At 36.3% G+C, this 15,312-nt stretch overlaps 1 protein-coding gene across 2 annotated transcripts in view; it reads right to left on the bottom strand.

Annotated features, from left to right (window-relative positions):
• Positions 1-529: 529 nt before the first annotated feature.
• ZDBF2 (zinc finger, DBF-type containing 2) overlaps positions 530-15,312 on the bottom strand; it is a 33,297-nt gene continuing 18,514 nt past the window's right edge. The window contains exon 6 of one of the 2 annotated variants that reach the window (XM_011993876.1): positions 530-10,258. In XM_011993876.1, the coding sequence (XP_011849266.1) occupies positions 3,376-10,258 (6,883 nt within the window). In that variant the 3' untranslated portion in view covers positions 530-3,375. The remainder of the gene's footprint in view (positions 10,259-15,312) is intronic. The other variant, XM_011993875.1, reaches the window with a different exon arrangement.

Raw genomic sequence — 15,312 nt, 5'->3', positions numbered from 1 at the left:
CTCCAGCCTGGGCAACGAAGAAAGGCTCTGCCTCAAGAAAGAAAGAAAAAAAATATTAGGATGTTGTTCATCCTGGCAATAACATCTAGGCCAACAAACTCTGGAAGTCAGTACTACTGGGGCCAAAGGCACCTACCTCACTGACCCACATACACTTTCTCATGTTTTCTTGTCCTTTATAATACATGCTGTGGCAGTGGAGGCTTCCAAGTCCTCCCTTCCCAGTAGGTGTCAAACAGTGATATAGATGCAGCCTCATGAACTCAGTCTTGTTCACGGGCCCTTTCAATCCAGGTACACAAAGTGAAAAGCTGCTAATCTACCACTCTACCAGCCAAATAAATGGTTTAATTTTAATCCTTTGAAATAACTACTGCATCAAATATAATCTGTATATCTTTGGTTAAACTATTTTCTCGCTGGCATCAACATTTACATTCTCTCATTTATTATCTCTCAGGCCATTATTCTCTTATTCTTCGAGTATTCCCAGAAAAAGTTTCTAACATGAAGAGAGAACAGAGACAAATTTCAAGGTTTAATAAATTTTATCTTGATAACATCAAAAACAAGTTTAGCTTTTACATTGCAATATAAAAAATACATTAGTCTTCACATTAGTTTTACATGGAAATATATAATTATTTGAATATTTAAATATAGCTTTTCTTCAACCAAAAAAAAAAGTGTTACTCAGAGCCCTAGTTACATAAATAATTTAAATGCACAAATGCAAAAACACACTTCACACGATATTGTCCACATACTGTAGAACTCAGGACAATTACAATAAAAATCTATGCAAAATACTGAACAAGAACAAGATTAATAAAATACTCATTATGGTTGTAATTTGACTTTTTACTATTAAAAGAATTTAATGCACTCTTGAATACACAAAAACATCAATTGTTTTATCTAATCTGCAAATTAAGCCAACATTTATTTAGACAAAGGGGCACATCTTGTATACTACCAAATTCTGAAAGTAATTTCCAATTTAATTTAAATTATAAGTTTCAACAATTTCAAGTTTTCACGCTTGTCTAAAATAATGATTACAAGAACTAGTAAACATTTCAAAAACTTTAAACAAAACCATCAGTACAGCACTGTACTTCTATGTTTGGTAATATAAAATTTAAATATAAACCTTCTCCCTGCCCCCAATGAAAATGGTACTTAGAAGGGCTTCCAATGTGAAAATGGTAACATTTGTATAACTTGAAATTTGAATTACTTGAATTATAAGAACTGTTCTCTCGCATGATGTAATCACAATAGATATAACACATCATAAGTACGTAATACATATTTTCATTTGATCTCTTGCTTTTAAACTTACACCAAAAGAATACAGAATATCTATTAATAAAATTTAATGGAACTTTGTGTATATTCCACAGGGAAAAAAGACACCAATACCCACAAATAGAATATTTTATACATCAGCTGTTTGTTTACTTCCTAGTCACTAGGATAAAGCTTTGTTCCTAAATTAAAATTGGAGGATTATTTTAAACTACTGGCCCACAGTGATCTTTTAAGAAGAGAAATGAAAATATATTTGTGTATGAGGAGGCAAGGTCGAAGGAAATGAGATATATGCTGCTTTGCAACTAAAAACAAAAACATTTGTTTTTAAACATAATTACTATTTAAATTTAGAAGTAAAGAAATTACAAAAGAACTCCATCATAGCATACACACACGTTAAACAATGGCCCCTGAAATAAAACCACATTTAGAAACCAACTGTTACACTATATTTCATTATTTCTAAGGTAACACATTTTAAATTCTGAAATCAAGATATGGTTTAACACTGACCTTAGTTTCAAGAAAATACGGCAGTCATACAATATAGTTGTAATTCATGTTTCCCCTTAACATTAATGATAGAAGATCCAGGATCTTGGCTTAACATGAATGAACGACAACTGAATGCATCTGTACCAACTCAATCAGTGTCCCTGAATGCAAGTTCTGGATGTATTCTGAGTATCCCAGACTCAAACTGCATCTCGTTAACATCTTTTATTTGAACTGTTAAAATCTGTTAACAAGTTAAAGACAAACTAATGTATAAATACAGGTTTCCACTCGCAAAATGGGCCTCCACAAAGATTACAAGTTTTATTCAATTCTTTGAAATATTAAGTAATTTTCTAATGAGAATTAATGGCCTGCCCAAATATTACCAAGCCAATAATTTCAGTACAAGTTATTAAAAACTGATATGGTAAGCTGGGTGCGGTGGCTCACGCCTGTAATCCCAGCACTTTGGGAGGCTAAGGCAGGTGGATCACAAGGTCAGGAGTTAGAGACCAGCCTGGCCAACACAGTAAAACCCCCACCTCTACTAAAAATACAAAAATTAGCCAGGCATGGTGGCGCACGCCTGTAGTCCCAGCTACTTGGGAGGCTTAGGCAGGAGAATCACTTGAACCCAGGAGGCGGAGGTTGCGGTGAGCCGAGATCAGGCCACTGCACTCCAGCCTGGGCAACGGAGTGAGACTCCGTCTCAAAAATAACAATAATAAATAAAAATAAAAATAAAAATAAAAACTAATATGGTAATGCCTAAAATATTTTTAGGAGATAAGGCCACAAAGTAACCTGGATTTTCATATTAAACCACCAACTCTTCATGTAGAAGGGAGTAAAGGTGGTTAAAAAAAGGGGGGGGAAATGCTTAAACACATGGGCAAAATTATTTTCCCTTTTAAGATCTAATAAGGCTAACCCAAAAAACTTATAGAGACTGTATGTGTGCATGCATCCAAATGATAAAAGTTAGAGACTTGCAGATCCAATTTAAATGAAGCAGGAGGAGTTTGTGTTAGGCATAAAAAAAAAAATCACCAGTTTTTAAAAACTGTATTAAAGATTACGGAATCTCATTTTCTGGAATGTTTTAAAAAGAAAGACAAACTACATTTTGTTTGTATTCATTTAAGTCAACCCCATTCAAAAGCTGACATAATTCATTATAGTTCCTTCTTTGTAATAAGTTTGCTATATTCATTCTCACAATGTTAAATTTGCAGGGATGAGAGAGATAATCATAAAAAATAAGAGGGATATGATTTGAGGAACAAAATTCTATATACGGTGCTAAATTACTTTGTGACATAAATTAAGATGAAGTTCTTCTACAGAAAATGTTGGACAAAGGTTGCTTTGAATCTTAAAATGAAAGGACTCTAAACACTAATTTTAAATGAATATAAAAATTGTGAAAAATAATATTGATAGCAAAATAGTTCAAGATTAGTTTTCTCACCAAAGTTGGGAAAGCTATGTGTGCAAAGTACCAAATATATTTCAATTGAAGTACTGAATCCTCAACTAGCCTGAACACAAAAACAACTTCTATTTTATCTCATTACCTCTCAATTTGTTTGCTAGCCGAGTCATCCTTCTTTCACATTGTTGTAAACAAGATGAGCTTCTCAGATCATATGCTCTCACAGGTCCAGCAGGACTTCTCTTTCGGCCATGGTAGCTTTCATCACTCCTCTTCTTCCTTCGTGTGATGTGGCAAGAAGCCCGCACAGGCACAGGTCGCTTTGCAGGAGGATTTGCCGTAGCGCTCGACAGCTCTTCAGCACCAGCTGGTGGAACTGAGGAATTCAAAAGCACTTTAGCTGTTCTCTTCACCTTCTTTAGCCTACTGACAACAGATTTTTTCTTTTTCAGATACATTCCAAGAAAAGCCCTCCTGGACTGATATCTATGACGTAAAAAAACAGAGTATTTTGAAATATACTTTCTAATTATATCACTTGGTTTGGTCCGAATCCAAATTGACTGTTTCTCTGAAGCTTTTCTGGGTTTTTGCTGGAGAATAATTGGTTTATAAACCTTTTTGGGACAACCTAACTTATTACTACTGGTTGTCACCTTCTTTCCATGAATTTTCTGTTTACTTTTACTTTTCAAAAACTTATTTCTAACTGATTTTGGAGAGATTTTGACAATATCACGATTTAAAAATGTTAGCTGGAAATTTCTTTTCTTTGGAACCTCATGAGCATGCAGAATCTTTGATTCTTCCAGAAACAGAGAAGGGTCACTGGTTCCCTGACGTGAATTAAATCCGTATCTTGCCGGCACTGCCATTAAAGGTGCTGAAGCAGAGCCTTGTCCATCAGCATCATTATCTCCTGCACTGGAGTTTTGGTTGCTCCTATTAAAATGAATTTTAACCCAGTTACGCCTCTCAAACTCTGGTACTAGTACATTCAGGGGAGGATTAATTACAATTTGCTTAATCAGGGGCTCATAATAATCAAAGATATTCCGTTTATATTTGCATATAAACTGAATATCATTATCCCAACTATGGTGCCTCATTTTAGGGAAGTGGAGGCCTTCACCCTCCTTCAGTTTAATATTTAAAGAAGAAAGAATACAGACTAAGGCTTTGGGTTGCATGGGCTTCAAAACTTTAGTACATGATGCAGGAAATTCAACTGTCCCAATTTTGACTTTCTTTTTGGTTTTTCTGTCATCCTGTAAACGTGAACACTTACTTTTTGGTGGGTCTTCCTCTTGTCTAATTATTTTTCTTTTCATCACTGGGTAATTCTTACAACTGGTCTGAGTACTATGGCTGATTTTCGCTGTCTGGCGTTGAGAAGCCACACGCCACTTTTGCTTAGGAGGCCTCTCTGCTGAAGGATGATGATGGCATGGTTTATCTAAGGCCACTGACAAGTCATCAATATCTGAAATACCACAGACAATATCATCACTTTCTGACAGAGCTTGAGTTGGTGCAGTGTCCTCCTTACCCTGCAAGTCAGCCCAGGTAACCTTTTTTTTCCCCTTCAAAGAAACTTTTTTGGTCTCACAGTCATCATCAAAGTAACAATGGAAACGACCTTCCCTAAATTCCTTCACAAGAGCATTAATTTTCATGTCATCTTCTCTCATTATCTGAGACCATGTTTTCCCCACAAATGAAGGAGGTACATGAGGTAAGGCTTCAAGAACTGGTTCATCAGTATTATCTTCTATGACATCCTTTGCTTTTTTCAGGTTCCTTACAGAATCAACCTTGGGAACACAGCTTGACTGGGAATCACGGTTCTTTTCTTTCAAGTCAAAAGACACCTTCTTACAAGGGTGTCTTTTCTTAACAGTTTCTTGAGGCTGATCAGTATCAGACAGAAGAGGGGGAGCACACTGAAAATTCATCTCAAAACCATCCGGTTCACAGCTCACATCTTCTAAATCTCTATGTTTTAGCTTTGAACGTTTTTTTTTATCGGCCCTTCGATGGAGCGCTGACTTGGAAGAGGCACCAAAATCCACTGCAGAAGCACTAGACTGACAGCTCTTACCTTTTAGGCCAGCATTTCTTGGATCTTTCCGAAGCTTGGCTTCTTTGCGAGCTTTCTGCAGTCGGTGAGTCGTTCGATGAGAAGTGTTTCCCAAATTAAATTTTCCTTTAGAACCATAATATCCACAGCTCTTATCTTCTGAGTCAATATATCTCGCCATTTTCTCATCAGGTCCTTGTGACTCGTAAGTCATGGACTGATCAGAGACATCAACATTAAAATTCATTTCAGAACCACAAGACTGACAACTTGGCTCTCCCAGAATAATATAGTCTTTCTTCCGGTTTATTATTTTGAAAGTCTCTTTGCATTGGTTTGTCATTGAGGGAGTAGAGGCTTTACAACTACATCTGACTTCAGAACCAAAAGAGTCACAGCTCTTATCTTCTATATCAATACATTCTGTATTTATACAGTTGATATCTTTGACAGTCAACTGAGGTGGGTCAGTCACTAACTGAAGGGGAATATCATCTGAAATTACTTCATAATCACTATCACTGGGCACCAGATCCACAAGTATCACCTTTGGAAGATGTGTTTCTTTGACTGACCCTGGAAACTGGTTAACCACTATTTGAAAAGGAACATCAGAATCATACATCATTTCTGAATCACTAGGTCCACCAGTCTTTTCTTCCATGACAACATGCTCTTCCTTCTGAAGGTCTGCCTCTTTGTAAGACACTTGAGGTTGGTCAACTTCTGACTGAAGACGAACACAAGAATCACATTTTATTTTAGAACCACAGACTTCACAGTTCTTACTTTCTAGATTATGATGATTCTTCTTTTGCACGTTTATTTCTTTGACAGGCACAGAAGATTGATCGGTCACAAACTGAACAGGAATATGAGAAGCATAACTTACATCAAAATCACCTAATTTATAGCTCTTATCTTCCAGATAAATATGGTCTTCCTTCCAAAGATTTATTTCTTTGGCAGACTTTTGAAGCTCATCTGCTGCTGCCTGGAAAGAGTCACTGGAATCAGAACTTTCTTCAGGACTGTAAGAAATACTGCTCTTATCTTCCAGACTGGCATGCTCCTCTTGCAAAATTTGGGGTTGTTTTATCACTGACTGAGGAGGGATATTTGAAACATAAATTATTCCAGAATCACTGGGCACATAGCCCTTATCATCCAGACAAACACGTTCCTCCCTCAAAAGATTTATTTCTTTATTCACCCCTTGAATTTTATTAGTCACAGACAGAAGGGGTTCATGAGAATCAAAATTTATTTTAGTATTGGTAGGTTTGACAATCTTATTTTCCAAGTCAACATGCTCTTTCCAAAGACTGACCTCCTTAACTACTCCTTCAGGTTGGCCAGCCACTGGCTGAAGAACAGCAGAATCATACATAATTTCAAAACCCTTAGCTTCATTCCTGCTATCTTCCATGTCAACTTCTTCATCCTTCCAAAGGCTTATTTCTTTAACGGTTTCTCTCAGCTGGTCAGCCACTGACTGAAGAGGGTCATCAGAATCAAAACTTATTTCAGAACCACAACGTTGATTGTGCTTACCTTCTAGCTCAATGTGGTCCCGCTCCAAAATAGTTATTTGAGGTCGATTGACTATTGACTGAACCAAGAAACGAGAATCCAAATTCATTTCAGAACAACGATATTGGCTGTTCTTAACTTCCAAGTACATATGGTTTTCATTCTCAAGGTTTACATGTTTAATAGCTACTTTGGGTTGATCAGCCACAGATTGGACAGAAACATCAGAATCATGTATTAATTTAGAAGTACTAGGTTCATTAATCTTATTTTTCAGGCCAATAACCTCTTCCTTCCATTGGTCTATTTTTTTAACCGCTTCCTGAAGTTGTTCAGAATCAAAAGTTATTTCAGAATCACCTGATTTACTGTTTTTGTCTCTCAGATTAACATGTTTTTCCTTCAAAAAAGCTAGCTGAGTTTGGTCAGTCATTGACTGAGGTGGAACATTAGAATCCAAAATTATTTCAGAACCACTACATTTACCATAGTTTTCTAGAACATATTGCTTCTTTCTGTTTATTTTGTTAACAGCTACTTGAGATTCAGTTACTGAATAATGAGGGACACTAGAATCTAAACTTGTTTTTGAACCACTGAATTCAGCACTTCCACCTTGGAATTCAGCATGCTTTTCTCTTTGAAGCCATGTTTCTTTGACAATTACTTCAGGTTTGTGAGTCACTGGCCGAAGAGGGACATCAGAATCCAAACTTGTTTCAAAACCACTCTTATTTTCTAAGTACATGTGCTCTTTTGTGTGAAGGTTTATTTTTTTAATGGGATCTTCAGAATGTCCAGTCACTGAATGAAAAATATTATAATCCAAACTTACTTCAGAATCAATAGGTTCATTTTCCTTATTTTGTAAGTGTACCTGGTCTTCTTTTTGAGGATTTAGCTTTTTAACAGCTACTTCGGGAGAATTAGTCACTGAATGACGAGGGGCATAGGAATCCAAACTTATTTCAGAACCACTGGGTTCATCATTCTTCCTTTCTAAGTGAATGTACTCTTCTTTCTGAATTACTTCTTTAACAGCTACTTCAGGGTGATCATTTCCTGAATGAAGAGGAATATCAGAATCAAAAGTTATTTCAGAAACACAAGATTCATTACTTTTACTTTCCAGATCAACAGTTTCTTCCTCATAAACAGCTACTTCAGGTTGGTCAATTACTGAATAAAGAGGAATATCAGAATCAAAAGTTATTTCAGAACTATCTGACTCACAGCTCTCATCTTCCAGGTCAATGTGCCGTTCTTTTCCTTCAGCATCCAGATGAGACTGCTCAGAAACTGACAGAAGAGGCGGGTCAGAATCAAAAGTCAACTCAGAGCTGGAGCAATCATAGCTCTTAACTTCCATGTCAATATTTAACTCTTTAAGATTTACTTCATCCAAAGCTTCTTGAGGCTCATCGTGAGCTGAATGATAAAGAGAAGCCGGAGAGTCAGAACTTAGAGAAGAACTGCTAGACTGAACACTCTTATTCTCAAGGTCAACATCCACTTTCTGAGGCTCTATTTCTGCTACTTGAGGCTGGTCAGCCACTAACTGAGCACCGGTGTGAAAACCCATTACAAGACCATGGGATTCATAGTTCACATCCATAAGGTCAGCATTCTTCTCCTTTAGAAGATTTATCTTTTCAACAGCCCTCTGGGATTCATCTGCAACTGTCCCGAGTGAGACATCACAATCAAAACGTGCTTTAGCACTACTGGGTTTACGCTTCTTATGTTTTAGGTGGACTTGTCTACCTTTCAGGTTTCTTCCTTTGACAGTCAGCTGGGGATGATCAACTACTGACTCAAGAGAAACATCACAATCAAAACTTGTTTCAGAACAACTCGATCCATAGTTATCAACCAAGCCAGAATGAGCCTTCTTCCGAAGTTTTGTTTCTCTGACAACCACCGGGGGTCGGTCAACCACTGACTGCAGTGGGAAAACAGAATCAGCACTTACTTCAGAACTACTGGAACCATAGTTCTTATCAACCAAACCAATGTGCAGTTCCTTAGAAAGGCTTACTTCTTTTACAGATTGGTGAGGGTAGTCACTAGTGGACTGAGGTGAAGCATCACAATCAAAATTTGTTTCAGAATCACTAGATTCATAGCTTTGGTCAACCAGGCTAATACGCCTTGCATTCTGAAGACTTATTTCTTTAACAGTCATTTGGGATTGGTTCGTAACCAAGTGAAGAATGTCACCGCAATCAGAACTTCTTTTAGAAACATAAGATGTATTATTCTTATACTGTACATCAGTACATACTTCCTTGGAAAGGTTTACTTCTTTGGCACTCACTTTAGATTGGTCAGTCAGTGAATGAAAAGAGGAACTGCAATCAAAACTCATTTCTGAACCTCTAGATTCATAGTTATCTTCTTGGTCAATTCGCTCCTCCTTCCAAAGATTTATGTCTTGTGCAGTCTCTTGGGGCTGATCAGATGCTGACTGAAGAGAGCTACAATCAAACTTCATTTCAGAACTCACTGAGCACTTCTGTTCCCAAAAGGCTTTCTTGTTAAAAACCAAGTGCTTTTCTTCTTGGGTACAATCCATATTAGAAAAGAATTCCTCATGGTGCTTTGGAATAGTATCTTCAAAGATTCCTTTATTCAAAGGCATGTCAGTTTTATTCGGGTTTACTGCTAATTTGGAAGGAGATTTAACTCTTAAGGAGCCCTTAGTACCCATGCGTTCCTGGAATTTCAAGCCAGCTGACAAAGTTTTACCCTGAGATTTTACATCTCTCCACAAAACCAACTTATCTGAATTCATGCGTAAATATTTCCTATTTGATTCTTTAGGTTTCTGATGTGAAAATGAAGAAGTTTCTACATGGGATGATGGCACAGGATTTCTAGAGGCCCCGTCTGGCTGTTCAAGGTATTTGTCAATTTTGTTTGGGTCACATTTGCTAACTGAATCCAAATGAGCTGCTGCCGGTAAACCAGTTGTATTAGTTGTAACTGGTCTATCATTAGAGCTTTCAGATAAACAACTAGCAGGAGCATTATAAATCACTGGCGGGCGTACCAAGTTGCTTCCATTATTTGTAGCCTGACCAATATCTACTAGATTACATTTTTTCACACCGGCCCCAATTTTATGAACAAACTCCAAGGGCTGCTGCTGTCCCTTCTCCAGTTTTTGAATAACTGATGGTCGAACTGAAACCTCCTGTGTGCCTTCCTGAGATTTATGAGGTCTGGAATGTAACTCTTCAATAGGTTCTGAAGCCTCGGAGGGTCTCTCTTCAGTAGCATCCTCATCCTCAATCTTATCCTCATCCTCTTCCTCTTCTTCAGAAAAATCATCATCCAAATGCACCACTTCAGATGATGACCCAGTATTCACATGTGTCTCATCTTGTGTTGAACTAAAAAGAAAGGGGGGAGACTCATAAACATATTCTAATATCTGTTTAAAATATTAAAAGAGAGGCATAATAAACGTTATTTGCTTTCTATTCTGGACTATCCTTAAAGGACAAGGAATCCAGGCAGTCACCACAGGCTGAACACTGCATGGACTGCGGGGAGGGAATTACTGCAGAAGGTGGAGGTGGTGCTACCAATTGCTACTGAAATACAAATGGCCCCTAAACATGAATGATTAATCAAATAAAATCATATATTATTTTTCAATTATCAGAGTAGTAACAGCAAAAAGTTTGACATATGTTACTTAACTCTGTATGCTTCAGTTTCTGCCTCCAAAAAAAGGGAATCTTACACTATTTTCCCTCATGAGATTGTTTTGATGAGTAAATTAATTGTTACATGTAAGGAGCATTAAAATGAAGAAACAGCTCGACACATAATAAGCATTCACAAATGTTAGCTATTATTAATCTTAACACAATGTTTTGGTGAGGGTGTAAGAATAAAGGCACTTTAATACATTGTTCACAGGAATATAGATCAGTTAACGGTTACTGGTTAACCTCTATGTAGATTTGTAACCTCTACAAAAAGCAATTTTGCAATGTCTATTAAAATTAAGAATGTACATACCCTCTGACCTCTAATTCCACTTTTGGTTTTCTCATGGGTTTAATGAGGCATGTACAAGAATATTTACTGCTACTTTTGAGAGGAGGGAGGAGTAATAGCAAATGACTAGAATCAACCTGAATACTCAGTAACTGGGTACTGGTTAAATAATTAATGGTATTTAATGGAATACAATGTGGTTTTTAAAAATAATAAAACACCTCTATACATACAAATAAAAACCAATTACTATAAACATTGTTAGTGAAAAGCAAGGGTACACAGAAAGCTACCATTTATGTAAAATAGAAGGGAAAAAATAATGCACTTAGAATATCTAGAGAATGGCACATACAACTGTAGAAGTCTAGAGGTATCATGTGTTACCTCTAGTGAAGTGATTACAGGATGGCAGCAATTTAAGAAGACTTACTTTTGAACGTGCCCTGTGAATTATGTCTATGTATATGCATTTCCCATTCAAAATTTAAATTCCATTATTTTTAAAAAGACCCAAAATTTTCATATCTAAAATCAGTCTATGAATCTCTTCTATCAGTATCAAGACAACATGTTTAACCAAAGCATTTCAGGGACTGCTCTTTCATGTATATAACCAGCTGACCTAATGATATTGCCATGGCCTGAACTCTTGTTTTTTTTTTTTTTTTTTTTGCCGGGGTTTTTCTTTTTTGCCCCGGCTGGAGTGCAGTGGCCGGATCTCAGCTCACTGCAAGCTCTGACTCCCAGGTTTATGCCATTCTCCTGCCTCAGCCTCCCGAGTAGCTGGGACTGCAGGCACCCGCCACCTCGCCCGGCTAGTTTTTTGTATTTTTTAGTAGAGACGGGGTTTCACCGTATTAGCCAGGATGGTCTCGATCTCCTGACCTCATGATCTGCCCGTCTCGGCCTCCCAAAGTGCTGGGATTACAGGCTTGAGCCACCGCGCCCGGCCTAGCCTGAATTCTTAAAGTCAGGCAAACATTCATTCACGTAACAACCATCTACTAAGGACTTACTACTGCATTACAGGCACTATGCTAGGTACTAAGGCAAATTCACAAAAAGTTGAGCTGCCTCTTAAAGACCATTCAAGTAGCTGCTGAAGGCAGACACATAAAAAATAATAACAATTCAAGGAGGTAAGTATCATCACATCTAGACTTAAGAAAAAAAAAAAAAAAAAGATTAAACTGTCACAGCCAAGAGAGACCTAAAGAGACATTACAAGTGAATGTAATGTGGTATCCTGGATGTGATTCTGAAACAGAAAAACTAGTAAAACTAAGGAAATCTTAGTTTAAGAAAACTTAGTGTAAGTAGAAACTAAGAAGTCTGAATAAACCATGGACTTCACTAATATCAGTTCATTACTTGTAACAAATATACCACATTAACGTTAATAATAGAGAAATTGGGTGACAGAGCATTATAGGCCCACTCTGTACTATTTCCTCAATGTTTCCATTAATCTGAAACTGTTTGTTTATAAAAACAGCCTATAAAAATTAAAAATAAACACCTAAAAATGTATTGAATTTTTCCAATTTGAGATGTCATTTGTCTAAGAGAACATGCACATGTGTCAGCCATATGCAATTTTATTTTAGCCTAAGTATTACTGTTACTATCTTTCCCATATAAATTGATTCCCTTAATATTAATTTTGAATTTGGAAAATAAAAAAGTTAACCCGGCATCCAAAGTATTGTGATGCAGCAAAAAACAATCCTAATTTTTCATACTTCTCAACAATGACATTGCAGTGCAACAACCACTTTACTCTAGTTCTTCGGAACCCTAGACTTCTTCATTTGTCTTAAGGACTACCACAACATTCTCAAAATAAAACCAATTTTGCAACATGTAGCTAAGAAAAGAAAGAAAAGGGAGAAAAGAAAAGAAGGTAGAATCATAAAATCATACAGTTTGTAAAATCCCAAGAAGGTCATGAACTGCCATCTGGATGCTTTGATCTGCATCTGTATTTGTGTGTGTATAATATGTTTAACAATTAAATCATAATCCACATTTAACACATCATTTGTAACTACACAACAAAAAAAAGCTCTCTAAAAAGCTAACCATTAAAGATTAAAAACCACTCTTTTGGCCAGTGTGGTGGTTCATGCCTATAATCCCCTCACTTTGGAAGACTCAAGTGAGAAGATCACTTGAGGCCAAGAGTTCAAGAACAGCCTTGGCAACATAATGAGATCCTGTTTCTACAAAAATTTTAAAAAATAAGCCAGGCATGGTGGTACATGCCTATAGTCCCAGATACTCGAGAGTTTGAAGCCGGTGGGTCACTTGAGCCCAGGACTTTGAGACTACAGTGAGCTATAATCACATGCTGCACTCCAGCCTGGGCCACAGAGTGAGACCTACAAACCAACAAAAAACAGCTAAACTCTTGAGCTAAAAAGAAAAACTCTTGCGCTAAAAAGAAAATATTTTTTAAATTATCTAAAAGAAATAAAAACTATGAGATATGGCCAAAATAAAAACGTCATACTTTTAAATACTTCCATTAAGAAAAGAATTCATAAATACAACTGGGCATCCAATTTAAGATGAAAAAAATAACAACCAAATTGCCCCCATAAGAAGGTAGATGAAATATATTAAGAAAAGGAAAAAATTAATGAAGACAAAACAAAAATAAAGCAAGAGCTGACTTTCAGGAAAGCTAAAATAGAAAAATTTACAATGTCTAGACAAGAGAACAGAAAGGAAATTTTTTTAAATCATAAATCCTGTAAGTTAGAAAGTTTATACATATATAATAAAATAATGTACTATTGGCATGTGATTTTTTTAAAATCAAGGAAACAAAATGATATGCAAAAAGATCTACATACACACATATACACAAATACAAGAACTCAGGTTATGACACAGGTGGTGACATTTTATATCAGCAGGGATAATGAGAGATACAAGAAGTCCTGCCTCACACCACATATAAAAAGAAACTCCAAGATGATTACAAGTGTTTAAAACAAAAAACAAAGGCATGAAGAAAAAGGCATAAAAGAAGCCGTAAAGAAAAATTCTCCTTACATCTGATTAAATCAAAAATTTTAATTTCTGTATGATAAAGAATAACATATACAGTTAAAAGACAAACAACTGGGTTCCGAAAAAAAATCTGTAACACATTTAAAATACAAAGGATATTACTCATACTCAAATATTGCTTACAAAGCCAAAATATACAAATAACTCAATAGAAAAATGGGCAAAGTATATTAACAAACATATCATAGAATAAAATATGGTCAATCAATACACAAAAAAGTTCTACCTGAAAATAGATAATATGGGATTATCAGTATGTATATCTACACATTTTTGGCCCATTATTTTGGTAGGGAAAAAAGAAGCTGATAATCCCAGGGTTAGCAACAGTGACAGGAAATCGGCATTCTCTTATGCTGCTGGTGTGAGTATAAATTGGTATAGCCTTCTAGGAAGTGTCTAGCAAGGATTTCAAATGTCCATACACAATGTGAGCAACAAAATAAATAATAACTAGTAACAAAGTAAAACCCATAGAATAAAAGAAATATCCATGAGTCTATAATGATATAAATAAATATTAAATACTTGAATAAATAAGTGAAAGAACAAGATCTTCTTTATGGTAGAATTTTGATTAAAGAATCATTAATGGCTGCACAAAATAAGTAGGCAAAAGTAAGATAAGAAACAGGGTATTTACTCAGTCTCAAAGTTCTTCCCCATACCGATCCTTATTAATTAGGAAAAACAGTAACTTCACAGTGGAGTAACTTGGCAGACAGTAGTACCTTAATCAAGTGGCTCAAGCTAATATCACCCAAATGATAGGGCAACATTATGTGTCTCCTGATTCCACACTGAGAAGGGCACAACATCGATTCTAAGATATTCGTGCCCAAAATGCATGACCAAAGTTTAATCATAAGAAAATATCAGACAGACAAAAATTGAAGGCTATCCCATAAATTAACTGGCCAGTACTCTATAAAGAAAGTATCATGGTCTTAAAAACAAAGAAAAACTGAGGAACGATTTAAGATAAAGGAAAACTAAGGAGATGCTGACAACAAAATGCAATGTGTGATTCTGGATTGGCTTCTGGTCCAAAAAATGAACATGAGTTAAGACAACCAACAAAATTTAAACAAGGTCTATAGATTAGCTGTTAGTATGGTATCAATGTAATTTCTTGGTTTCTGGTTTTTGTGTTTTTAAAATTGGCTCCCTCTGAGCAGGGTTCAGGGAGATTTTGCTTTGGGTTTGTTTATTTTGAGACGAAGTTTCGCTCTTGTTGCCCAGACTGGAGTGCAATGGCACAATCTCGACTCACCACAACCTCCACCTCCCGGGTTCAAGCAATTCTCCTGCCTCAGCCTCCTGAGTACCTGGGATTACAGGCATGCACCACCATGCC

This window comes from Mandrillus leucophaeus, unplaced genomic scaffold (genome assembly GCF_000951045.1).
Source record: "Mandrillus leucophaeus isolate KB7577 unplaced genomic scaffold, Mleu.le_1.0 Scaffold436, whole genome shotgun sequence".
Taxonomy (NCBI): Eukaryota; Metazoa; Chordata; class Mammalia; order Primates; family Cercopithecidae; genus Mandrillus; species Mandrillus leucophaeus.
Note: the sequence above shows the minus strand (reverse complement) of the source record. Positions and strands in the feature narration are given on the sequence as shown.